The sequence below is a fragment of the Balaenoptera acutorostrata genome, chromosome 4 (assembly GCF_949987535.1).
Source record: "Balaenoptera acutorostrata chromosome 4, mBalAcu1.1, whole genome shotgun sequence".
In the NCBI taxonomy this organism is placed as follows: Eukaryota; Metazoa; Chordata; class Mammalia; order Artiodactyla; family Balaenopteridae; genus Balaenoptera; species Balaenoptera acutorostrata.
Window position 1 is genome coordinate 21,377,010 of NC_080067.1, and position 25,894 is coordinate 21,402,903.

General features: G+C 47.4%; 1 protein-coding gene across 2 annotated transcripts in view; it reads left to right on the forward strand.

Moving 5' to 3' along the window:
• EPHB1 (EPH receptor B1) overlaps window positions 1-25,894 on the forward strand; it is a 420,307-nt gene that overhangs the window by 381,408 nt on the left and 13,005 nt on the right. Inside the window, exon 13 of one of the 2 annotated variants that reach the window (XM_007170364.2) lies at window positions 24,884-25,033. The exons of the other annotated variant lie outside the window; for it this stretch is intronic. Coding sequence (XP_007170426.2) covers window positions 24,884-25,033 — 150 coding nt within the window. The remainder of the gene's footprint in view (window positions 1-24,883; window positions 25,034-25,894) is intronic. 2 annotated transcript variants of the gene reach the window in all.

Sequence of the window (25,894 nt, forward strand, 5' to 3'; positions counted from 1 at the left end):
AATAATGAACAGATAGAATTTGCTCTTTTGTGCTTTTCTATGACTGGAATAAACCCACTAAAATAAGAAGGAGTTCTGAACTGCTCCTAACATTCCAGAGAGACAGATCAGTGAGCTGGGCTGGGCTCTAATACCTGTACAATTTATATAACTTTCTTTTTGGCAGGTGTATTTCTGAATACTGTTATGGGTGTTCAAAATAACATTTCTACATGTCTTAGTCTGCTCAGGCTGCTCTAACAAAATATCATAGGCTAGGTGGCTTAAATAACAGACATTTATTTCTCACAGTTCTGGAGAAACTGGAGGCTAGGAAGTCCAAGATCAATGTGCTGGCAAATTTAGTTCCTGGTTGGAGCCCTCTTACTGGCTTGCAGATGGTCACCTTCTTGTTGGGTGCTCACATGGCAGAGAGAGATAGAGACAGAGAGAGAGGCAGAGACAGAGACAGAGAGAGCAACAGCTCTGGTCTCTTTTCCTCTTCTTGTAAAGACATTAATCCCATCACGGGGGCCCCACCCTCATGACCTCCTCTAAACCCAATTACCTCCCAAAGGCCCAACCTCCAAACTGGGGGTTAGGGCTTCAGCATATGAATTTTGGAAGGACACACTCATTCAATCCATAACACCATGCTTGTGTTAAAGACCAGTGCTCAGTGTTTGACTTCACAGGTAACATTCTGGTTATTACTGGTCCTGTCTCCTGTTACCAAGGGAAAAAAAGGCACACATATCAGGGAAAGTGCCACATCTTTGGTTAACTCTGCATTTGGGGCTCACATACACATTCACAAACCTGACCTTAGCCCTTTCTCAGCTCACACTGGTGGACAGAGCCCCAACAGGGTCCCACAAACCCTCTCTGCATGGCAGCTTTCTGCTGATTAAGTCAAAAGCTCTGCTCCAGCATGCCTTGCTTTCTTTTCTGATCAGTAGGAAGAGGCCCCATCCGGTTCCTTTGTGAGCTAAATCTTTGCTTCTTCGTATTCAGCCAGGTTCCTTCTGCTAAAGTAGTGTCAACTTTCCCATCCTTCAAAGCCCCAGGCTGTCTCTCTAAGAAGTCTCTGGCCTTGCCCACGCCTTCCCTCAATGCTACTCCTGGCAGACCTCCGTATTTTATCCTGAAGTGCACTCTGTCTTCAAGGCGCCTCTGATCTCCCCCAGCCCCTTCCCCTTTGCTCCTCCTGCCTCTCAGCCCTCCTGTCTCAGCCCCCGGCTCCTCCCACACCTGGAGTTCTTCTGGTGTTTCTGTGCTTCTGAGGCTCCCTTCCTTCCAAGCCTTCCAGCTCCTCCCTCCTCTTTGCTTTCTCTGTTCTAATGTCTGCTGATGTTCCCTGCCCACTCTGTCCCCCTCTGGGGAGCCTCAAATAGAGCTGCTTCTTGGGCATCTGCCCCTCCTGGCGGGAAGCAGAAGCCATTTTCTCAGGCTATTCGCCAGCCACTCCTTGTCCTGCCTTGATCTCCGTGCCTGCCCGGCTCTCCCTCACATACTGCCCTCACTTCCCTCAATGACTGCCTGGACCGGCCCCGGGACAGCTCAGCTGGTCCTTCCTCTAGAATCTGTCTTCATTAGACTCATTTCTTGAGCTTCCCCAGGGGCATTGGACACGGAGGGTCCACCCTCCCCATGGGACAAGGGTCAGCCTGTCCCCCAGGGACATCTCTGCGAGCACCTGTCCCACTGGCTCGTCCTGAACCTGCCGGGAAAACCAGGCCTGCCCCGCACATGCTCTGCAGAGGTCCTTGTTCCCCTGTGATGAATTTCAGTCACCCTGTCACCATGGAGGCAGGACCCTGTCTCATCCTTCCCCATTATTCCCGTGAATTATTGTCTCAGCTGCAGCCTCCAATCTCACCATGTTTCTGGGAGAGAGCATCCATTCTAGCCACGATCGATTCCCTGCTGAAGTCTCCTGGGCCTTTCCTTTCACAAAAAAATTGACCTTTATTCCATGATATTATGCTGCCCATGTCTTCAGCAATGTGGGCTGGGAAGGTGGCAAAAAGATCCCTTCTAGAATTCTCTCTCACTCTAGGGTAGCAAAATAGATCTTTGAACATGGTAGGAAGATGCAGGATTTAGTTTCAAACTATGCTCTATAAATTTGGCCTTTGGTCTCCTCATCCATAAGATGGGATTTGGAAGAATTGTCAGATTCATATGACCCCCTGTGATAAACTGGAAACAACCCCTAATGCAGGTCCTGCCTGTGCATCTGTGATTGTTGTGGGTGCTGCCACCAGTGCCTCCCGGGCTCTCAGGATCCATACCCCACGGCGAAAGACACCCAGGTATACATTTTCAAGGCTAACTGGTAAAAAAGATTGTGACTTTCCCTCTTCCTACTCACTCCAAAACAGAAAACAATAAAGCAGAGAGCTTCCAGAAGCCCAGGATATTTTGTGAATATTTTGATATTCACAAAGGAAAACAGGGCCCTCGTGACAGGATCCCCATGGAAGAATTTTGAAGAAGACTTCTCAGGAGATAAGAGGGGAAAAGGCAGTTAAGATTATTGTGTCTAGGGAATTCCCTGGTGGTCCAGTGGTTAAGACTCGGCGCTTTCACTGCAGTGGGTCGGGCTCGATCCCTGGACTGGGGAACTAAGATCCCACAAGCTGCAAGGCATGGGCAAAAAAAAAAAAAAAGGTTATTGTGTCCGTTGAAACCCGTGGTTCTCACACTTCCCTGTGCCCCAGGATCCCCTGGAGGGCTAGGAAAGTGGAGGTTTCTGGGCCCTGCCCCCAGAGTTTCTGATCAGTAAGTCTGAGGTGGGGCCCAGGAATATGCATTTCATACAAGAACCCAGATAATGCTGATACCACTAGTGCTGGACTTGCACTTTTAGCATGACTGCATTGAAACTATTTTAGGGAACGTAAATTCACTCACAAACCTGAGTTGCAAGAAAGGTCAGTTATTTTTCAAAAATCAAAGTAAATCTGACACTGAGTCCCCATCCTGTCAGACTAGAAAGGAAAATGTATTTTCAGGCATCCTGGAGCGTTTCCTCTCTCCCCAAGCCCGAGGGATTATGCTGGTCCTGGGGCCACACTGGGGCACCATGTCTTTGCAGGGACTAGAGCCCCTCCGCCTCTGGTCCAGCATCACCTGTGTCTGAGGAGGCAGGGAGAGCACAGCGCCCATAGGTGTCCCCACCACAGAGCCCCAAACCAGCATCTGTCTCCAGGTCTTGGAACCACCACCTGACCCTGCTACTTAGCTCCACCAATAACCCATTTCTCAGAATCTGAATCCCCGTCCTGCCCCATTCATCAGCTCTTTTGGAAAAAGAAAAACAACAACAACAACAACAACAACAACAAAGTTGATTAAATCAGCCCTGAAGATCCTAGGGTTGGTTTTTGAGGAGCTGGGGACAGATTGATGATTACCCTCAGTCTTGAGATTCTTCAGTGCCATAGCACCAAACACACATGAATTAACACCTCAGTCATTTTCATTGACATGGTTACCAGTGAAGTGGCTGACCAGTAAACTGGAGTTCAACTCAGAGAGGGTATCTGGCATTGTGTTTGTTTAGCCTCCATCTTCTATACGTAAATAAAGGCTTAAGGAAGGAAGGTCGTCCAGGGTGCCGGAGGGGCTCACCCATGTTTGGGATGGAGAATCTTTTTTCTCCAGGAACTTTTACTTGGGTAACTTTCAAAGAGGGGATCCACCGAGAAAAGATCAAGAGATTCAAAGCCTCAGCCTTAGAGGCCCTCCCCCTTCCCCGTGCCAGGTCCTGAGCCCGACCTGCACAGGAGAAGTGGGTGCCCCAGTCTGAGAACCCCTTTGCTTTGACACATCCCGGAGGAGTGGCCGACCTGCATCCCTGTTCCCCGAACCAGCTGGGGACCGAGGGCAGAGCCGGGAGCACAACCATCTCCCCGTCCAGGCTGCCCAGACTTTCTGTTCGATCAGGAGCCAGCAATGCTGTCCCTAGCCCTTGTGGGTGACAGACGGTTAGGGGGGCTCTGTGATGAAGGCAGGAAGCCTCTGTGAACTTTCTTTAAAGCCTGTGGTGAGTGGCTCCCACCAGCATCACACATGTAACATGCACGGGCATACACATAGGTATAGTGCAGTGCACACACATGGATACCCAAGCACAGAGACGGACAGAGAAACACACAGGCACCAGGGCTACCTTGAGACAGGCACGTGCCCTCCCAGTTGCTGTGGGGCAAGGGCTAGGCTTTTCCTTTCCTTACCACTGAGAAGTGAGTTCGACTGCTAGAGCACTGGTTTTTTGTTTTGTTTTGTTTTGTTTTGTTTTTCTTATAATGTACTTAATACTTAAAAGGTGCAAAGAAAGCAGAAAATTATCTGAGATAATCCTTCCTGCAAGCCTTTGGGAAAAAGCCCCCTCTGTCTGTACTTTGCAGAAGTCGCTACTGAGAAGGTTCATCCCTCTGCTTGACGGTTTGGGCTCAGGCTAGGAACTTGGCCCTTCCAAATGAGAAAGGTTTACTGGCTTTCTGTCCAGTGACCCCAGGCCCAGTTTCACTTCTCCCCACCAGTCTTGGCGGTTTTTACGTTTAAATCATACTTCTCCTCCCGGTCTGATCCCTGGCTTCCATCAGGAGGTCGTTTTCAAATTGTGATTTCTCACTCTTCTTTCAGTCACTGAGCTGGGGTAACAGGTTCTCTCTTGCGTGGATGGGAAAGTGCAGAGGAATGAAGACAAGCAAAGAAAAGAGGGGAGCCCCTCTAATTGCAGCCAGAATAAAACCGAGGCCCAGTCCCCCGGACATTCTCCCCCAGCATTAATTCCGCTGAGGGCGGAATCATTCAAATGCCACTCCAGCCACCCCGTTCTGCCACTCACATCACTCTTCTTCAGGCAACCCTGCCCTCCCCTTCCACCGATATCTCTCCCCGGATCACTTTGTCACCAGATGCTCAGTTAGGGATATCAAGCCCTGACTGAAATTCCCTTTTGAAGAAGACTCAGCATAATTATTATTAGTAAGGCCAGTGTATTATTAGCATGAGTGGGATCAGGATGGGATTTCGGAGCCTGAGCTAGCTCGTACCCTGGCGACTGGCGCAAGATCAGGGTCAGGTTTTCCGGCCAGCACGTCTCTCTGCTCTGAGTGTGGTGTGTGGGGTCAGCCAGGCAAAGCCCTCCTCCCTGTGTGCCTGTCATCATGCAGGAGGGGCCAGCCACCTGCAGGAGCATGCAGGTGCATGCAAGGCCTCTACCAGCCATTCTCAGCCAACACATATTTATTAAGCACCTACTGTGTGCAAAGCGCAGCAATGAACAAAACAGATGCTTCCTGAGCTCCTTGAAGTTCCTTCCTAGCAAAAAAGATGGACATTAAACAACTGATGCAATTAACTATGTAATTACAATTGTTAGGTGCTATAATTACAATTGTTAGGTGGCATGGAGAAGCATATATCAAGCACGTATTGCATACCCTGAGGAAGGAACATCTGGGCCGAAACTCAGAGGTGTTCATTAGGGCAAGAGTGCAGCCAGGGCCCCATGGGAACAGTCCCAGAGCTGGAGGCAGACTCTGCTTCCTCAGCAAGGACAGGGCGTGGAGGAGCGGAAGGTGCTGGGGACACTTGTGCACAAGCACAGATGGGGGAGAAGCAGCTGCCCAGTGGAAGAGGCTTTCAAAAGGGATGTTGCAGGGAATGGCAGATAGAGGTGAGTCAGGATCATGGGGTAGGACTGTGTGAGCAGCCCAAGTGGGCTCACAGTAGCTTTGCTCCAAGCTGTGAACTCCGAGGGCGGAGGGCGGTTGGCCAGGAGAGGTAGGAAAAGAGGAAGAATCGGAAATGAGACCCTGACCCAGGTCCTCAGGGAATAGGCCTGGGAGCCCTGTGCAGAAATGGAAGCTTGAACTGTGAGGGCACCTGGATTGAAGCATGCCCAGCAGAGGGTGGAGAGATTTTACCTTCTCAGCTGAGGTCCCGAAGAGTCAGTCAAGAAGTCAGTGAACCAATCAATCAAGGATCATTGATTCCTTGCAAGAGCCGAGGACCTCTGCTAGAGAGGGTCGTTATTTATATTTAACATGTTGATTGGCAATAGTATCTGTAAATCATTCACTAAGATTTAAGCTTACTTTCCTGATTGGGTGCTTAGTAAATACAAGTTTGGAGCCATGGCTTAGAGAAAAGAGAGATGGCTTTCAGCTAAGATGAGAGAAGGGGGTGGAGTAGATTCCCAGATGAATTGGAGGTGAACTAGGCGGTAAAACTGGGCACATAAAAGGTACTCAGTAACTGTTTATAGGATGGATGGATGGATGGGTAAATGAATAAGGTTATAAGGACTCAGAGGCTGAGGGTTTTCCAGAAAGAGGTAACATCAGAATGGAAGAGGTCAGGAAGTAGTGTGCTTGCTGCTGCACTCCCAGCTTGTAAACAGGCTCATTTGGCTGGTTTTGGGAAGAGGGCGTGCAAGCCGATAAAATCATGGCCCGCTAGCCCTTGAAGGGCCCTGTTATTGGTTGCATTGTGTTCCTCCCAAAAAAGTTACTTGAAGTTCTAACCCCTGTATCTGTGAGTGTGACCTTATTTGGAAATAGAGTCTTTGCAGATATAATCAGGTTAAGATGAGGTGGATTAAGGTGGGCCTTAAATCCAATGACTGGTGTCCTTTTAAGAAGGAGATTCTGGAGTCTTTGCAAATCTCCCTCTAGTGCGGGCCTCCTTTGCATCATTAGAGAAGTTGGTACCCGGGGGGTGGAGGTGTTCATCCCCTGCACCTAGCTTAATAGGGGCTTCAAGACCTGATAGGGCTTGACCCGTGAGCCCTGCACAGGGCTGAGCCTCTTCACGAAAAGAGGCCTCTAGGTCTAGCAAATCTCTAGAAGGCAAGGTGTTTATCCAAGAAAGCGACAACAGGCCCTTCATTCCAGCCCTCCGGGAGCACACAGAAACAAGAGCGATTTTCTAAAGACCCCAGTAGCTCAAAACCGGCCCTATTGAGGCTGAGCATATTACACCTCCTCTGGGAAAGCTGAATTGCAAGAGGGAAGAGATATGGGAACATATGTATATGTATAAATGATTCACTTTGTTATAAAGCAGAAACTAACACACCATTGTAAAGCAATTATACTCCAATAAAGATGTTAAAAAAAAAAAAATCTGAAGGCAGCCAAGAAAGTCTCTTCCAGTGTAGTTTACAGATCCAGAGGTAAAAGAAAGAGTGAGTCAGAGTGTAAGCAAGAGAGAAAGAGAGAGCAGAGTGAGGAAGGGAAAGAGCAGGGGGAGAGCTGATCAAAGGCCACTCTGCTCCCACTCATTCTGCAGATACTCTAGCTGCTGGGGGGGAATATGCGGGGAGGACATTAGAGGGGAAGGTTTTATTTTAATCCTTTCACAAAAGCATTCAAGTAAACCCTTTCCCTGTGAGAAAGCGAGAGAGTACAAAACAGGAAGAGAAGATTCTCAGTGAAAAGATCCATGTAGACGTCTACTAATACTGCTCACTTAGAGAACACATGCCATCTGGGTGTTTGATAAAAAGAAAAAAAAAAGGCATAAAGAAAAGTTCAAAGCCCATGGATTCAGTTTGTGAGTTGCAAGCTGCTCGCCTCTCCTCCTGGCAGATATTTTTTTTTCTTGGTCAGCAATGACTAGCTTTTCAAAGTGACCTGTCAGATCTTCGTTCATTTCTTCTCTTGTTGGCCAAGGAGCTAAGCAGTAGGGAGAAGCAAGAGGAGGTGACCCAGGTGACAAGAGCAAGGCTGACCTTCCATTCATTAACCTTCTGAGAATTTTCTATTGAAATACAAAGCCTCAGCCCACTTGTGCCTGGGCCTGACCCAGCAGCTTTACATCTTGCTACTCCATACCAGATGGGACAAGACACCTGCCTTGATCTATGCACATTTTTTTTACTTCTTGTCTATTAGAGGTGTATATTTTGGGAACATGCCCCAAGGCTCTGGCCCATGACTTAGCCAGGAGTAGCCATGGGACCTTGATTTTAGGCCCCATCATTTTCTAAAACTTCTCCTTTGGAAGGGAATTTGGCATACTCCAAGGATCGTAGAGGATAACAGAAAATCCAGAGAAGCTCCATCTCCAGTTACCAAGCAATGTAAGTTCATACGCTTTTAAACCAACATCACTGATAAAACGGTATGAAGCGGCTTTGTAGTTAGATATTCTACCTGGAGAAATTAGAAGGGCAAAGGTTTGGTCAGGAAATGCTGTGGCAGGAAGGGGTAGAATGGGGTGAAAGGTTGGGGCAAAAGCCTGGGCAGGGAGAGGGGCTGGTTCCTTAGTATCACCTTAAGATAATTTATGTTCCTCCTAAATTACTTTTTTTCCTATTACACATGCTATGGTTCTATTATCCTAAAATAATGATTAGTATTCTACAATAGTTCTCTATTAGAAAATTATTTTAGTTAATAAGACATCATTTAAAACCCATTATTCAATTTTTAGTTGTTTATTTGTATTGGGCTTTTGATATGCATTATTCTACCAGTAATCATTATCTTCAATGACAAACACACTAAACTCATTCTTTCCTTCCTTTATTTTTCAATGTTTTCATCACATTTCAAAAAAATGTAGCAAACTCGGTCCAATAGCTCTAACGACAAACAATTCAATGCATAGAACTTCACAGTAGATAATTCTGAAGCGTGGTCCCCTCAGCATTTATAAGGACAAGGCTGGATTTTCAGCCAGAAAACATGGTTTGAGTCCTGGCCAATTATTAACTTAGGGTGAAAGTCACTTTATCTCTCTGAGGCTCCATTCCATTATTTGTCAAATGGGAATAGGATATTATATTCGGTCTGTATCACATGACTATTGTAGAGATCAAAGGAAAAATATTGTATTGAAAGTGCTTTAATAAATCTCTTAAGTCCTGTAAAATGTAACAAAATAAAAGTTACTATAAAAGCTGATGCAATAGAATAAATTATTCTGGATCTTAGTGAAATACTTTTACCTGATTTGGGGGGAAAAATCTGTTCCAATACAGTTCCATTCAGTTAATAATGCAAGTGGTAGGATCTTGCTTTAAACTCTAACCAATGTAATATAAAGAGCACAAACTTGGGTGGCAATGAGACTGAAATACAAACCCTGGCTCTGCTACTAATACGTTATGTAAACCGGGTGAGGTCTTTACTTTGTGAGTCTCAGTTTTCTAACCTGTAAAACAGGGATAAGAACCTACCTCTTAGTATGACTGTGAAAATTAGGTGATATTAAATATGTCAAGTGCCCAGCAGAGCAGCTGGCACTCAGTGGATCCTTGAGAAATGTCCATTTGCTCTAGCCTCCTCTGAGATTCCTCATAAATATGGGAATGGAGATAGAGCCTGTTCTCTCACAGTGCCTACTTCTTCAAGGCGAACTCACTCAATATATGGTTGATAAATGGGGGAATGACATTAGTATAATGGTTCTCATATGACCTTTTCCTGGGATATTTATGTCCTAAAGCAATAAGGGGCAAGATTTCTTACAATTAAAGAGAAAGCCTTAGCATCATAAGAAGACCTTAAGGAAAAAGTTGGAATTGACAGAAAAGCCTTTCTTTAGTGCAAGTAGTTGCTGGTTTAGTGGTTTCCAGAACCACTATATTTTCCACTCTGTTACCTGGTAAAGCTGAGACAAAAAATTGAGGAGACTATGAAAGCATGTCCTTTATGTTAAATTATAATTTTTTGGACAAAGAAGTCTATACTCTGGGTCAGATTTTTAATTTTAATGAAACTGATCTCTGTGAGACGGGAATGCCCCCCCTCCGACCCCCGCCCAGGTCCTATTTCACCAAGGAGGAGGCACAAAATCCAGGGTTTTGGTTGCAAAGGATTGACTGACTTATGTAAAGGCAGGTTTTAATTTACCTGTGTTGCTATTTTTATTAGGATTTTTGTGGGTTTTTTACATTTTGAGTGGTCTTCTCCAAATGCAATTTTTTCCCTTAGTCTCTATTATTTTATTGTGCAATTTGCAGAATGTGAGGTTTTTCAAATATATATATATATGGCATTATAGCAGAAAGCCTGTATTAGGAAATTAGAGTCCATTCAGTCACCTACAGGAAGCATATGCTCCATTTAGGTATAATAAACAGTTGAACCATCACTAGGCCTAACCATTTGAGACAGGGAATATTTTTAGAATTTTTAATAAGATCAAAATGAAAGCAATTATGTTCGAATATATATGTGAGTCAAAGGAAAGGAAAAAATATGAGTCACTAAAATGCCTTTCAACTCATGTGATTGATAACGTCAGCTTCACATCCTAGAGTTTATAGGAACTGGGTCAGGGCCCTGTTGGGGTGAGGGGGAAACCTAGCCAGGCTCCAGACCACCACCCTGCTTCAATCACAGAAGCTCCTCTCTTCTCTGTTTTAGATTGAACTAACACCGAGGTTTCCTTTCAGACGAGGGTTTTTGAAGACTATAGGTCATTAAATGTGATGACAATGGGTCATTTGCGGTCAATATTTCTGTCCCACCAATCGTCCTTTTTCCAGGCCTAGAAGAGACTTTACAGATCATGACCAATGTTGGTCTTTAAGGAAGATTCAGAAAAATTTTATTACATTTCAAGAACTTCAAAGCTAGGATATTGTCCATATTGCACTTTCTTCACCGCCTGCATTTGAAGTTATGGTAAAAATGCGTGGGGCACTCCTCACTGGCTTCTCTGTAAGAACAACTTCAAAAGGAAATGCCATTGCTTGGTCAGAGAACTCCTTTAGATACCTGATCATTTGAAAAGGAGATTTTTAAGAACTTTTTATTTGGATAAAATTTCCCTCCCAAATTTTAATGAAGACATCTACACTATGGTAAGATTTTTAATTTTGTCCAAACCAATCTCTATGAGGAGTGACTGCCTTCCAGGACCTGCGGTCCAGGGTCTAGTCTTAATCCTCATGTCTCTTCAGTCTCCTTCAATCTGGAATATTTCCACTGTCTTTCTTTGGTCTTTGATGACATTCACATTTTTTTTTTTTAAGAGCACATTTTTTTTTTTTTTCATTAATAGAACATTCTTCCTTTGAGGCTTTCTGGTATTCTTCATAATTAGATTCAGGTTCTACATTCTTGGCCACAGTCTTACATTAAGTGATATGTGTTCTTCCTAAGGTATCATATCTCAAGACACAGGATGTCCATGTGCCCCCTCAATGGACTTACTGATCTTGATCACCTGATCAAGATTTGCTCCAACTTCTCCAATGTATATTTAAATGTAATATATATTACATATTGTTTTCTCTTGTAACTGATAAGCAGTCTCTGGGAAGAGAGTTAGGCTATGTAAATATCTTGTTCTTCATCAAAATCCCTCCTCCCACTTCCCCAGTTTTAACATCCACTGATGATTCTTATCTGAACCAGTCAATACTACCATGGCTGCAAAATGACCTTTTCCAGCTCCAGCCAGCAGGCCAGCACTTGTCATTGACAAGGGAATATTTTGGATGCTAGTTCCATAACCCAATAAAATGTTTTTTTGTCTTGCTTGGAAATTCAACCTAATAACATTCTGAAGATCACACTCTCTATGATTTTTATCTGAGAACTTTTGGAATGAGCTTTGGCTAAAAACATTAAGATTCTCATCTGTCCCCAGGTTGCCAATCCCTGTTTTAGGTTATGACCTTTCAGACTGGTCTCGTCCCATCACTCTGCCCACACCTTTGATCTAGATAATCTGATTTACTTGAAGGGAGGTCAGATGAGGCAGGTAGGCAGACAAGCTCCAATCTGTGGCACAAATATGCTGGCTCATTAATTCCTGGTTCTCTGCTTCATGGCTGCTCTGCTCCAGAGCTAAGAGGCCCTGCCCTCTACCTCCACCTGTCCTAACCTCACCCATCCTTTGCCACAGGTAGTAAAATACAGACCTGGAGGGCTCAGAAATGTGAAAGTCTGAGAGGCCCAAGAGATACTGAAATGTTCCTACAGGATATAGAACCCCTGGGAGGCTCTCCACCAAGCCCAGATGAGCAGTCTCTGCTTACCATGTGCAGAGGCCATGGATCTTGGGAAGTTGTGAGAGCTTCTCTTGACTTGTGGTTGAGGACTATCTCCTGAAACTTTTAGGCTACTATAAAACACTGGGTTCCCAGGCCTTGGGAGACCATGGATCTGGTGGAAATGGGAATTCTTTTGGAGGGGCTCACAGTTCAACAGCCCCAGATAAAATGGGTTCTGAACTCTCTGAAGAGAAAGTCTTAGGCTTCAGCAGGGGATGCTTCCATGACTCTCACAATTCCAGAAAATTCTGGAACAGAGGCCTGGCAGTTCTAGACAGAGCTTCAAGGCTATGGTGAGATTAGGAAGGCCTTAGTGAGTGGGGCTGGTGATAACAGCCACTAAGTGCCACAGCAAAAAAGTCAAGTTCAGGGTTGGAGGAGCAGACACTGATGGGTCTCTCCTTCCCACTGTGAAGAACCCAGCTGCCTTTGGGACCACCACATGGTCAACCCATCTCTGGGCTCGCATGGGTCCAAGCAGGACAGGCAGGGAGGCAGACCAGGGGTTTAGACCCACCAAGTTGGGAGAAAGCTAAGTCTGGGAATGCAGGAGGATCTCCAGGAGTTGGTTTTTCTAAATAATGGGAAAACAGCATAAATCCTAAAGTAGATCAGAAAATAGATTAGTCAAGAGAAGGAACAGGTAAGATGCAAGTAGCATTGGCTAAAGTCTAAATCAAACTGGGGTCCCAGTACACCCCAAGCAAGTTCTGTAGTGCAGGCCGAGGTAGGACAACAGAATCCGAAGCCAAAAGAATGAGAGGTTGGGAACAACCTTGGGCAGCTCAGCCCACGGTCCAGCCCCCCACCACCCCCCACCACCATGCTCTCAATGCTGCTCGTACAGCCTGTACCAGCTTTCACATCAGTGCCCTCCTCCAGGCTGTTCAGTGGCTCTTCAAAGCCTCTGCCACATGCCTCGTGGTCTCACCCGGCCCTGCATCCTTCTCTCCCAGCAGCTGGTTTGGCTTCCTCTTTTATCACAGCATCCCCGAGCTTTCGTGCGCTGCTCAGTAAGTGTTTGTGGAGTGAATTAAGAAATTAATTAATGAGTGACACACATATGCCTGGAGATCTGAGATACCAAGTAGGAGACTGGTCAGTGTTGACTAGAGCAGAAGCCTGTGGACCCAGGGAGACAGATGGCTGTCCCAAGACAGCTGGGCTCTACACAGCGGGAAGAAGATACCCTTCAGTTCCTGCTCTTCCAGCCTGGACTTGACCCTTGCCCTGAGGCTCTTAGTGGCTGTTATCACTGGTCCCCCTCCCCAGACTTACGCCTGTCATAACTCCCACTCCCTCCCCCCACATCTGGGGAGGACTGATCCCAGACCAGGCAGGGAGAAGGGACTCATCAGTCCAACTTGAAACGTCAGCCCATCTGAAAAAAGGGACCCAAAGAAGTCTCCAGAATGCTGTATTTTAAAATATTATGGTTTTATTTTTAAAAGCAATGCTTAAAAACATCAAAAAAAAAAGTATGTTTAAAGTAAAAAGTGAAAAAGACTTTCCCTTCCCAATCCCCAGAAGTCACTGTCCTGAATAGTTTGGTGTGTTTCCACCCCCAGCTTGTGTGTGTGTGTGTGTGTGTGTGTGTGTGTGTGTGTATATTTATATTTTTAATGGTCTCAGAAATGGTCTCAATATACATACCAATCCATTCATCACCTTGCTTTGTCACTTAACAATGCATCATGAACATGAACTTTTCCCCTCTTAGTACCTTACTTCCTGCCTTTGGAAACCTTTTGCTGCTGCTCCTGTAGGTTTCTCAGATTCTTTCTCAGGCACCCTTTGTATGAATGAGCTGTAGAAACTATTTAACAAGCTCTCTTTTTTAACAAGCTCTCTTTGATGGCCATCTAGGTAGCTTCTGATGTATTATTTCAAACAATGCTTCAGCGAATATTCCTAAGGAGATGCCTCTGCACACTTATATAGATAGTTCTATAAAATTAATTTCAAGAAAAAAATTACTGGGCCAAAGAATTTGCACATTTAAAAATTTTTTAAAGTAACGTCAAACTTAAAGAAAAGTTCCCAGAATAATACAAACAATACCCACATAACCTTTGCCCAGATTCTTTACCTATTCTTATCATTTCACGCCATTTCTTTGTTATTTGCCTGCTCCCGACCAAAAATTGTTTTTTTCCTAAACTCTTGGAAGACATGCTGCATACATCATGGCTTTTATCCCCAGAAGGTAACACATACTTCAGTGTGTATTTCTGTATTTCCTAAGAATAAGGATATTCTCTTAATAACTGTAATATTACCAATGTCAACTTAATTTAACATGAAAAAAAATACTTTTATCAAATCTACTGTCTGTATTCTAATACTGTTAACTGACCCCCAAATGTCCTTTTTAGCACTTTTTCCTCCTAGTACAAGATCCAGTCCAGGATCAGATATTGCATTTTGTTGTCATGTTGTTAAAGCCTCTTTTAATCCGGAACATTTTCACAGCCTTTCTTTATTTTTTTATGATATTGACACTGTTAAAGAATACTGCCCCTATTTTTAATAGAAGCTTCCTCTTTTGGGGTTTGTCTGATCTCTCCTCACGATTAGACCCAGGCTCTGCATCATGCATTGCATAAATGATGGTGTGTGCTTCGCAGGGTACCACATCTGAACACATGATGTTCATCGGCCCCTCATGGTGATGTTAAGAACTGCATATTTTAAATTCTGGTCGGAAAAAAGTTCATTTCCCAAAACTTTTTTGCCAGTGTCTACTCCTGCCACAGTTTGTGAGATTTCTGCACAGCCCTATCCCTTTCCTTACGCAGGCACCACCACCAGTCTTCTCAACGTATGCCGGGTCAGTACACTGTGCTTGTTAATGCTTTATTGTAAAAAGAAAGCAATACATTTTTTTTTTTCTCATTTCATTTTGAGATACTCTTTAGTATTCTTATGCCTCAACAAAGGTTCCCCAAACATCAAAAATGCAGTAGACTCCCATGGTCTTTTGTAGCCCCAAACTCATTGGGACTTGGACAGTGTGAGTGTGACAATGGCACAGGCGGGATGGGACCCTTGGCTGAGAGTTTGGGGCTCCACGCTCTGTAAAAGCAAAACAGAAACCAGTCCTTTTATCCCCCACTTTGGGAGAGAAAAGATGCCCCTGCCCTCCATAGGCAGGGACATTTATCTCCATTTATGTTTCCATCTTCTTTCCTATAATCTGCTATGAGGAAAAGACAGCACGGGATTGGGAGTTGAAGGATTGGTTTCGAGTGTTGCCACCACTTTCTATCAGGTGTGGACTCGTGGCCACCCTCCTCGCCTCCCCCGGTTCACATAACTCATGAGGAAGGGACTCAGGAGGAGCTGGCCTCCCCGAATGGTCTTTGGGGCTGGCCCTGCCCTCCCTGACCTCCCTCACTGCCACCAGAGAGGACAGGCTGCCCGGGGAACAGGGTTCCTGCCGGGAGACAGGCGGAGCAGCCTCACTCACGCATCTCACACGCTGCCGGCATCAGCCAGCAGCACCTCGTATGCCCCTCTGAGATAATTAAGCATTATTATCCCTATTGGCAGGTGGAGACAGGGAGACAGAGTGGTTCAGCGACTTGGTTATAACTGCTGGGATTGTTTGAGGGAGAAGCCATGCCAAGAAGGGAGTGCAGTGCAGGAGGCCAGAAGAACTTAAGCTATTTAATGTGACTGATTATTTTAAAATAGCTGCTGGAGGGTGGGGGCTGGAAGAGGGGCTAGAGGCGTGGCCAGTGGACATTGGTGAGGCACCAGAAATTACCCTGTGAATAAGGAATAGACCTAGTATACCTGTGAAAATGGGTTGCCACAGTCTGTCAGATGCTTACAGGAGAGGAGGGAAAACATTGAAGGCTTAGTCAGCTCAGTGAGGACGAGGAATAAACCCCTCAGCTTCCCGCAGAGCTGGACAGAGGTCCCCAGGATGGGCGTGTAGACAGACCATCCACCCTACCGGCACCCTCCCCTCTCGGCTCAGCGTCTGGAGCCCTGCCACGTTGCCCTAGGAGGTGTAGCCCTACCTCAGAATGGCAGGAAGCCCCGAGTGTCTCCATGCACAGAGGTGGGAATAGAATGGGAGGAGAGTGGGTGCCTGCCTGAGGGTCACAGGGGAGACACTTGGGACAAAGGTGGGGAAGCCATCACGGCCTGTTGACAGAGACAGGTGCCACAGAGACCTGGTACCAGGTGTCACTAGTGAGGCAAACAGATGCACTAGAAAAGGAGAGGAGAACTGTGGTCCTAAGGGCGAGGCAGACAGGCAGCAGTGAAGCTGTGGCGATGGCAGCTCCAGGGAAAAGCACAATTCCTGCCATGTTCAGAAAAGCAACCAATACACCCTGGACCGGCCCGGGAAGGGAAGGGTAGAGAGCAGGGTGACTGGCTAGCCTCCTCCTCAGCCCTGACCATCCCATTTGCTGGCCCTCCCCGCCAACCTTGCCATTCCGAGGTCACATAGAGGTTCACCCTCCCACCCCACCCTCTTGGGGCCCAGGCTTTTGGGGGTTGCACCAGGAGAGACTAAGCCCCATCATCCCTGCCAGCTACCACTGTGGAATGCCCCACAGAGTGCCCTCCTCAGGACAGAAGTGGTTTTGTTCTCTTTGCCTCTACTGACCCTGACCTTGCCCGGAGAGGGTACGCACTGCCTGCTTGTTGAATGAATGAAGGCAGCATGTGAATTTTTAGCCCTTGTCTCTCCACCCTTTCTTTTTAATTATAAACTCGAGAAATACTGTGTGATAAAAAAATATATAATTAAATGCCCACATCTCAGCCATCAGGGGCTATTTTGGGGGTGGATAGTAAAAGACAGCTGTTTGCCCTGACAGTATAGTACAGAGAAACAACGTCTGTTTGGTTGAAGAACAGGTTTTGTTTTTTTTTTTTTTCCAGCTGGGAAACGTCACCAAGTGGCCTTTCTGTTCTTCACACATGAAACACACACTATCATCCGCATATTTTTAGTTAATTTATGTCCAAATAGGCCTTTCTCTCGCTGCTGGAAAATGATGTTTGGGCTGCAATTACCTTTCCAGCATCTCACAGAAGGGTTTCAGCGCTCACAAAGCTCAGGGGAGAGGCGGCACGTAGCCCACCGACTGTAAATCTCTCCATTTGTAGCCATTCAAATCACATATTTTATTACTAGTACAAAATACGTTGTGTCATTCATTTTGGAGGAGCAGCTAATGCTTCAAGAAAAGCTTTGAAAAACATTCTATTTAGAAACAATTTTGTCTGCAGCCAATGCATTGTGTCTTTGGGGGTTGTCTTTTCTCCCAGCCCTTTTCTCTGTTCTGTGTGTCATTTGCATGACAAATGAGATCATCCTCTTCAAAAGCTCACCTGTCCATGCAGCCGGTTTCCCACCTAAAGTTCTAATTCTCTGTATGTTGCATCATAATCCTTAGCCTGGTAATAAATTACAGTGTCACCATCAAGATTGTGGCTTCTGGAAAGAAATAAGCAGCGGGGCCAGATGAACTCTCTCAGAAGATTGAGAGACTGTTTTCATGCAAATTCCTGGCATCCTGGGGAACTAGAAACAGCCTCTTTATTATATAGACTCAGTTGCAATCCAGCAGCCAGAAGCCATTTCCACTGGCTCTTAGAAGCCGGTAATGCTCAGAGAAAGAAAACCTTTTTGGCAGAAACTTCTCTTTCTTCTTGGCTGATATGGGTCTTATCTGGAAAAATCACTTTGCTCATTAGGTTGGGCAAAATGGGTCAGTGTACTTTCCAGAGTGCTTTTAAATAGAGACATTCATTCTAAATTACCTTCTTAATTTAACACTTAGAATCATGTTAGATCTCTGGGTCCAAAGCAGTGGGCAGTGACTGGGGAGGAGGAGGAGCGCGTGTCACGTGGATGCACCCTAGGGCAGGGCCATCTGTGTCTGAACTGTCTACAGAGGGCTGCACGGAGCCAAGGCTGGCCAACCACATGGTCAGGGTGGTCACTGCTTCAAGGGGAGTGTTCAACCTGCCACTCCAGAGGGCCATTGCTATATGTGATGTGAACTTCACCCCAATTCACCCTCCATTTCCCTTGAGCCATAGATACACTGGACAGAAACTTTGATGAAGCCAGCTCATTGCCTTTTTCCCCATCATTTTAAGATCTTTTGATCATTTTAAGATCATTTTAAGATCTCATCACTCATTAGTCATGGCAGCATTCCTTGCTGAGCCCAGATGAAGCCTCAGAATCCTTCTCAACCCAGCCATTAACAACGACCAGAGTTGGTATATGAGACTTCACTCAGTCCACGACTTATGCTGGATTGATCTATGCCAGTGGTTCGTAAAGTGTAGGAACCACACTGAGAATTTGTTAGAAATGTAAACTCTCAAAGCCAATCCCAGAACTAGTACATCTGAAAGTCCAGGTTAGGGCCCTGTGATGTGTGTTTTAACAAGGCTTCCAGGAGAGTCTGACGCACGCTCAAATTTGAGAACCACGGCTGCAGGCCGGTGCTTGTGACTAATGACTGCTCATTAGAATCACCTGAAGCATGTTAAAGCTTACCAATGCTTGAGCACCACTCCCAGAGTTTCTGAAGAAATTAGAACACCCACTGGCATTAAAAAATAATAATAACCTTCCCCAGAGTGATTCCCAATGGATAACCAAGCTTGAGAAGCACACGCTAGGCTTTCTGGGTATGTCAGGAAAAGGGATATTGACGTGGCCTTCAGCTACCGTTGTGCAATTAAGATGGAGCTCCCCAGGCCTGGAGTGGCCACCCGGGTCTGTGGACACTGCTGGTGGCGTGAGGGTGGCTCTCCCTCAGGCACGTCACGCCTCTCCAGTGAGCAGGGGCGGTGACGTGGCTCTGGCGTCATCAGCAGAGCTGCCTCCTGACTGTCGTCCTCGTCTCCACATCAGTGGAGATGCCAAGGGTCTGTCCCTCGAAGCCCTCAGGCCACAGCGCTCACACCGCTCAGCAAAGGGCAGTCCTTCAGGGAGTAGACTGGCCGGGTCTGAGCAACAGCACAGAGGAAGCATTACAGAGGACCCTGCGGTTTATCTGCTGGGCTTCCACCTAAACGTTAGAGGTTTTCCTCACCCCCAATAGTAGCCCATGCTGGACCTGCCACCTGGGAATTTAACAACAGTATTTTTAAACTAGTGCCTGATAAAATGGTATACACTCAATGTATTCATTCCTAGGGCTGCTGTAACAAAGTACCACAAATTGGGTGACTTTAAACAGCAGGATTTTTTTTTTTTTTTTTTCTCTCCCAGTTCTGGAGCCTAGAAGTCCAAAATCAAGGTGTTGGCTGGGTCATATTCCCTCCAAAGTCTCCAGGGAGGAGTGTGGTCCATGCCTCTCTCCTCGTTTCTGGTGGTTGCTATCAATCTTTGCAGTTCCTTGGCTTGTGGGTGCATCACTCCCCTCACTGCCTCCATCTTCACTTGGAATTCTCTCCTACATCTCTGTGTTTTCACATGGCCTTCTTATAAGGACACCAGTGGCTGGATTTAGGGACCACACTAATCTGGTATGACCTCATCTTTTACTTTATGTTACCGAGCAAAGGGCTTGCTGCCTGACATGCATAGAAGCCCATACTGTGGAACCAGCATTTGAGAAAAGAAAAGGCTTTATTATGAGGTCGATCCGCAAGGAGACAGGAGGCAAGTCTCTCAAATCTGTCTCCCTGATCCAGGGTTGGGTCACAGTTTTTCTAATTAGGGGAGAATGGTTGGTATGTGGAAGCACTGGTGGGGCAGGTTTTGATTGGAGGGCTTTTGAACTTGGCCATTTATGGTAAGGTATGGTAAAGGGGCTTCAGCACCGGTCTTCATGGACAGCGAACCTGAACCCTTAGCTTCTGAAAGGGTTCCAGCATTCAGGTTCCAGTCATGTCCCAGTTCTTTGGTTCTGTGGGCTGGAGAAACTTTGGTTCCAGGTGTTATTTGAGATCACACATTTCTCCTCTGTGTATGCTTCAGCTGCACGACTTGCGGTTTTGTTCTGTTGTCTCTGAAAAACAGCTCAGTATATTGCTAGAAACAGAATAGGGCCAGTTTGGGGCTGGTTTGGTTTTAGTTACATCCCCAAAGACCAGATTTCCAAATAAGGTCAGGAGTTTAAAAGTTGAACGTATCTTTTTGGGGGGGCATAAATCAACTCACAACACTCAATAAATTCTTGTTTAATGGTAACAATAATATACTGGGTGATTTATGTATATATAATGTTGGATCTTCAAAACAACCCTAATATGTTTTATATATTACAAACCTATTCGAGAGTGAGCATTGTGAAAGTCAGGACCATTGTGTGATGATCTCAAGTCATAAACCTATCACTTCAAGGGGATTCCTCATACAGCACGATTCCAATAATTCTGTGATCACGATACTCAATATTCATGAGTGTCTGGATTCCTGTTATGTCCCTGCTGAGACTTCCTCTCACACATGATGGGGGAGAAAAGTACTGTAGCAGCGCCCAGACACACAGAAGCATTACCCTTATGGGCATCTCTAGGATAAGTAACTAGCAAGGGAAATCAGTCCTATGCTCAGACTTTAGCCTGGAAAACTCCACAATTGGGTGGGTTCTAGAAACGAAAGCTACGAGCTGTGCCTATCTAATGTCACTGTGGCAAGGCAGTGAGCTGTCCGGGTGGCACTGGGGATATCCTTCACTCCTTGAGAGTGGGGTTGAGTCTCGTCGCTGCCAGGTTCCCAGCAGGGTGCCAGGCAGAGTGCGTGCTGCATAGATGCTTGTTGCAGGCGGGCTGGGGCTGAGGGACTAAAGTACCTCTATGCTGAAACCTTCTACCTGTTGGCATCACTCCTGGTGGCAGGTGTAGATGTAAGTTATCAGCAGGTGCCCCTGCAGATGGCTAGGTTAAAATTAATCTGCTGCCAGACGTCATCTCCTAGTTTATCAAATTACACACACACATGCACACACACAAAGCACACACACGATCTTTATAGTTTGTCTCATACCTGAGTTAAGGCATGATTATTCTGAAGCAAACTTTTAGAGATGTTAAACTTTTGAAGAATTTCTGGGCAGCACAACCATTCAATGCCAAGCTTTGCCTGGAAGTTCAGTGTATGAAGTACACTGATAGCAGTGAAATGCCTCTCCCTCCTCGCCCCTTCTCCATCCCCCACACCCCAACAGTGCCCCCTGATGCAGCTCTGGGGGAACCAGGTCCCTGCTGAATGCACACCTGTGCCTTCAACATCCCTGGGGGCATCGAGTCATCTGGTGCTTGGAGGAACCTGTGCAGGGGACAAATGCTCTCTTCAAGCCCAGTGTTGGCCCCTCTTGCCCACGTGGGCACAGATTCCTTCCAGAGAGTCTCGCCTGTTCTCCATCCCCTGAGAATTCTTCCCTCGTGCTTCTTCCCATCCAACAGAGCAAACCACTCCTTCCTTATGCCCCTTCCTCATGCCTGCATTGGTAATAACTGGGACCCTCAGAGAACTTTGCAGTCACAGGAATGCCTTGGCCTTGGACTTTCCAATCCAGACTTCTCTTCTGGCAAGAAGACTTCCCTCACTAACAGAAGCCCTGGTGGCTGCAACACCATCCCACTTCCTTTTCTCCTAGTTCCCTGCGTGGAGCTGGTCACCATCCTCTACATTAATAGATTTCCTTTCATGTAATTGAAGATGGGTTAAATAATCATCACCATAATTACCTCTGAGCATCAGAAGGCAACGCTGATGACATGATGTTTGAAAGGCTGAGAGGAAATCGAAAACTCCCAGAAGGGAAACACCCATCCCCGTGCTCCCCTGGCTGCCTTGGAGGTCAGCAGCCCCTGCTCTCATGGCGGAGGGCCAGTGGTGACAAGCTGTCACCTGCCTGTCCGGCCACTCTTCTCAAAGGCTCTGCCACCTGCTGGGATGGGGGCGGGGTGGTGACAGGCCAAACTCCGTGTTCAGTGAGGCCCAACAGCGCAAGGTGGCAGGAGGGCTGAGGCGCGTCAGTGGGCCTGGCACTGCTACTCGACATGCAGGAGGGAGGGCTCAACAGCTGTCACCGGTGGCCCCTGGGGTCTGTTCCAGACTCGGGAGAGAGGACACCTTCAGACTCCCACATTTCCTCTTTGAAATTCAGAAGAATCACACTTTCGTCTCCCCTCCCTCCTCTCTCTGACACAAACAGATGCATAAAAGATAAGCCCTAACTCTCTTTTACCCACAGACCCACACAGCCAAGTTTTCTCTCAGTCTCTCTGTCACACACACTGGTAAGTTCTCACTCACGGAGTCTCATTCCCTCTGTCTTTCACATACACACACACACACGCACACACTCACACTGCTCTCTCCTACCTCAGGTAACCCAGGTGTAGTGAGAGACCAGAAACCGCTCCCCTCTGGGGGAGCCCCAGGCCCCCTCCAGGTGTGGCAACACCACCTCCCCTAATGGGGACACACAGTGTGGGGTCCCTGCGCTCCCTGTTCGCTGGCTGAGTTTTCCACCTCTCTTCCCAGCCATGGTACCGAGGAGATAAAGCCAGTAAATTCATTCATGTTTTGGGGAATGGTGAGAACAGGGCCTCCTGTTGCCTCTCAGCCCAAGCCTGCCCTCCAGGCATTTGTCACATTGCTGGCATTTGAGCTGAGGATGTCTCCCACCACAAAAGCCTGCCATCGTCCTGGGGGAAATCAGGGCTGTCTTCTTGGCAGAAAGCTGGATGTGTGCCTGGGGAGGTCGGGGTCAGACAGCCTTTATTCCTCCCAGACCCTGGGTAGGAAACCAGATAAAAATACACTTTGCAGTTTGCTCCTTTTTCTCTCACTCGTGCTCAGATTAACCACTTATACATTTTTTTTTAATAAATTTATTTATTTATTTATTTAGTTTTGGCTGTGTTGGGTCTTCGTTTCTGTGCGAGGGCTTTCTCTAGTTGCGGCAAGTGGGGGCCACTCTTCATCGTGGTGCGCGGGCCTCTCACTGTCGCAGCCTCTCTTGTTGCGGAGCACAGGCTCCAGACGCGCAGGCTCAGTAGTTGTGGCTCACGGGCCTAGTTGCTCCGCGGCATGTGGGATCTTCCCAGACCAGGGCTCGAACCCGTGTCCCCTGCATTGGCAGGCAGATTCTCAACCACTGTGCCACCAGGGAAGCCCCCACTTACACATTTTTAAGGTATTTTTGCTAAAGTCCAACACATGTCTCTGGTGATTTGAACAGATTGTGGCAACGGTCAGTATAAAAATAGCCTCCTTCATCCGAGGCAGGAGGCAGATGAGAAGGGGAAGGAGATAGGGAGCTGCAGGTCTCATAGCCCAGTCATCGCAACGGGGCCGTGGGAGTGAAGTCCAATATTTGGCCTGGAGAATTGGAAATGAGGATCATTTGCTCTAGAGAATGATGAATTCTACCCCCGTAAGTGGCATCAGTGCCCTACAGAGCTGCTCTGCTCTCTGCTCCCCTCTATTTCCCCATGAGAATTCCACGCTCTAGCCATCCTGCACTGCTGGCAGTTACCATCTTCTCTGTTACCCCAGCATCTGCACGTGCTCCTCTCCGCCTGGACTTCCCTCTTCCCCACACTCTGCCTGATTAACTAGTTACCACGTGTACAGCATGGACCCTCTCTGCCAGGCCCTGCCCCAGCACTAGATGGATCGTAATCCACTTATCCTCATGATGACCTGACTATGTAAGTGCGATCATTACCCCCATTTTGACAGTGAGCTACAGAGGCACAGAGAGGTTAGGTAACTTGCCCTAGGTCACACAGGTAGAAAGGGACAGTACTGGTATCCACACATGGTCAAAGGCTCCAGGAAACTGCCCTTCTGACTGCTCCTGGCCACCTTCCCTGACCCCTTCCTATGTTAGGGAGTTTCCTCTGGTTCTCAGAACACCCTGTATCCCCCTCGGCCTCACCCTCACCACTTTCCACCTTGTTAACAATATGTATTAAGTTTCTGTTTTCTTGTCTGCCTCCCCATGCCTGCCCAGCTTGAGGGCAGGGCCCCTGGCTGGCTCAGCTCTGGGACACCAGCTCCTCAAAAAGGGCCTGGCACAAAGCAGTGCTTCTTGCCTATTTGTTGATGGGGTGCATGTATGGATGGATGGATATCAACCCCTTAGGTAAACAAAACAGGCCAAGTTCTGGCAGACAAACCAAGGGCCAAGCAGAGAGTCAAGTTGGAAACTCCCAGGGTGGGATCGGAGGGTAAAATGAAGAAACAAACCTAAGAGCGGCCCTTTAGAAAAATGTGTCTGCAGCTCCGGATGTCGACCTGCCCAGAAGGGCAGGGAGGAGAGCCAGCATCTATCCGCTCTGGGCCCAGTAAACTCAGTGCATCTGGGGCTGCTTGCAGGCTGCAGAGTGAGGAAAACCTGTCGCCCAGGGGTGGAGCACGAGGCAAGTGGGGCAGAGGGGCGGCGCAGTGTGATCCCGTAGTCAGGGGTGTCCCAGGAGGTATTACCAATCACTACCTTCGTTTCTGCTTGTTTTGCTCCCTTCTGGCCCAAGTGTTGTGACTCATACATGCTGTGGGACAGCAGAGCATCACCTGCCTGTCACGGCGCACGTGGCCCATCTCACGCAGTATCGTGCGGTAGTGCTTTTCTGCCAGTTTCACTCGCTCCTCCCACCCACAGTGACGTTAGAATCAGGACGTAGGGGATGGGGGCTAAGTGCAGCCGCAGCCCCAGTTGCCACCTCTCGTGCGGTGCAATGTGCCCACACGCAGCATGAGATGGCCCAGCCCCGCAGGTCGCCCTGCCTGGGGGCATCAGCTGTCCTAATTCACGAAATGTCGGGGCGGGGGTGGAATGGAAGGACACGTGTGCCCACTTTATTCTCACGCACCTTCAGCTAGGAACCCTATGGTTGGGCTGACCAGGCTTCTCCTTCCCACAGGGAGGCAAGATCCCCGTGAGATGGACGGCTCCAGAGGCCATCGCCTATCGCAAGTTCACGTCTGCCAGCGACGTCTGGAGCTACGGGATTGTCATGTGGGAAGTCATGTCGTTTGGAGAGAGACCCTATTGGGATATGTCCAACCAAGATGTGAGTGTCAGTGGCACCTGGCTGCTACAACCTTTACCCCAGGGGTCCCACAGGCCATGGCATTCCAAGCCCACCTATCTGTTTTCTGCTTAGGGCCTCAGAACGTGAACGTGAGGTGTCCAGGGCAGGGGATATTGGATCCCCTTGGCACCAATGTTTGAACTAATCCAAGAGCCCAGCATGACCCCAAAGCCTGTAAAGATGCCCAGGCCAACCCAGGAGACAATGGGCTGGTTCTGAATGGCCAGGAACCATGAATAGATCAGGCCCAAAGTTAATCAGGAAATCCTACCCCACTTCAGAGCTCCATCATCACGTGTAAAAGAAGGGAAGCAGTGCTGGTGGGAGGGCGGGCCTGGCTTCCAGGCTGCTCTGCTCTGCCAGATGTGCTGTGTTGAGCCAGCTGCAGCTTCTGTCTGGGACTCACACCTCTCCACTTTAAAGAGAGGAATTAATCGTAAAGGCCCTTCTTTCCTGAGAATCCACTCTTCTGGGAGTCCGTGTCACCTGTCAGTGAAGGAGGTGCTGAGTGAGAGTCCCAAAGCTGGTCAGCTTCAGATGGGTCTCAGAAGGGGACTTGTCTGAGTGAAGGTCAGCAACACCCCTCCAGGCCACTCACAAGGGACATGGGGAAAGGAAAGGGCCATCTGAGATGCTTTAAGCAGAGACCTTCTGGGGAGGTGTTCCAGAGGGGACCCTTTGCTCCATAATTACTAAAAGGTAGGAAGCCTTTGAGGATGATTTGCTTTGGTAAGGTCCCAATCAAAATCCTACCTGGATTCCCCCACTGCCTTGGACCCTGGGCTGTTCCCCAGGACCACTCCTCCTTTGTGTTCTGAATACATGCCTTCCCCTTGGAGA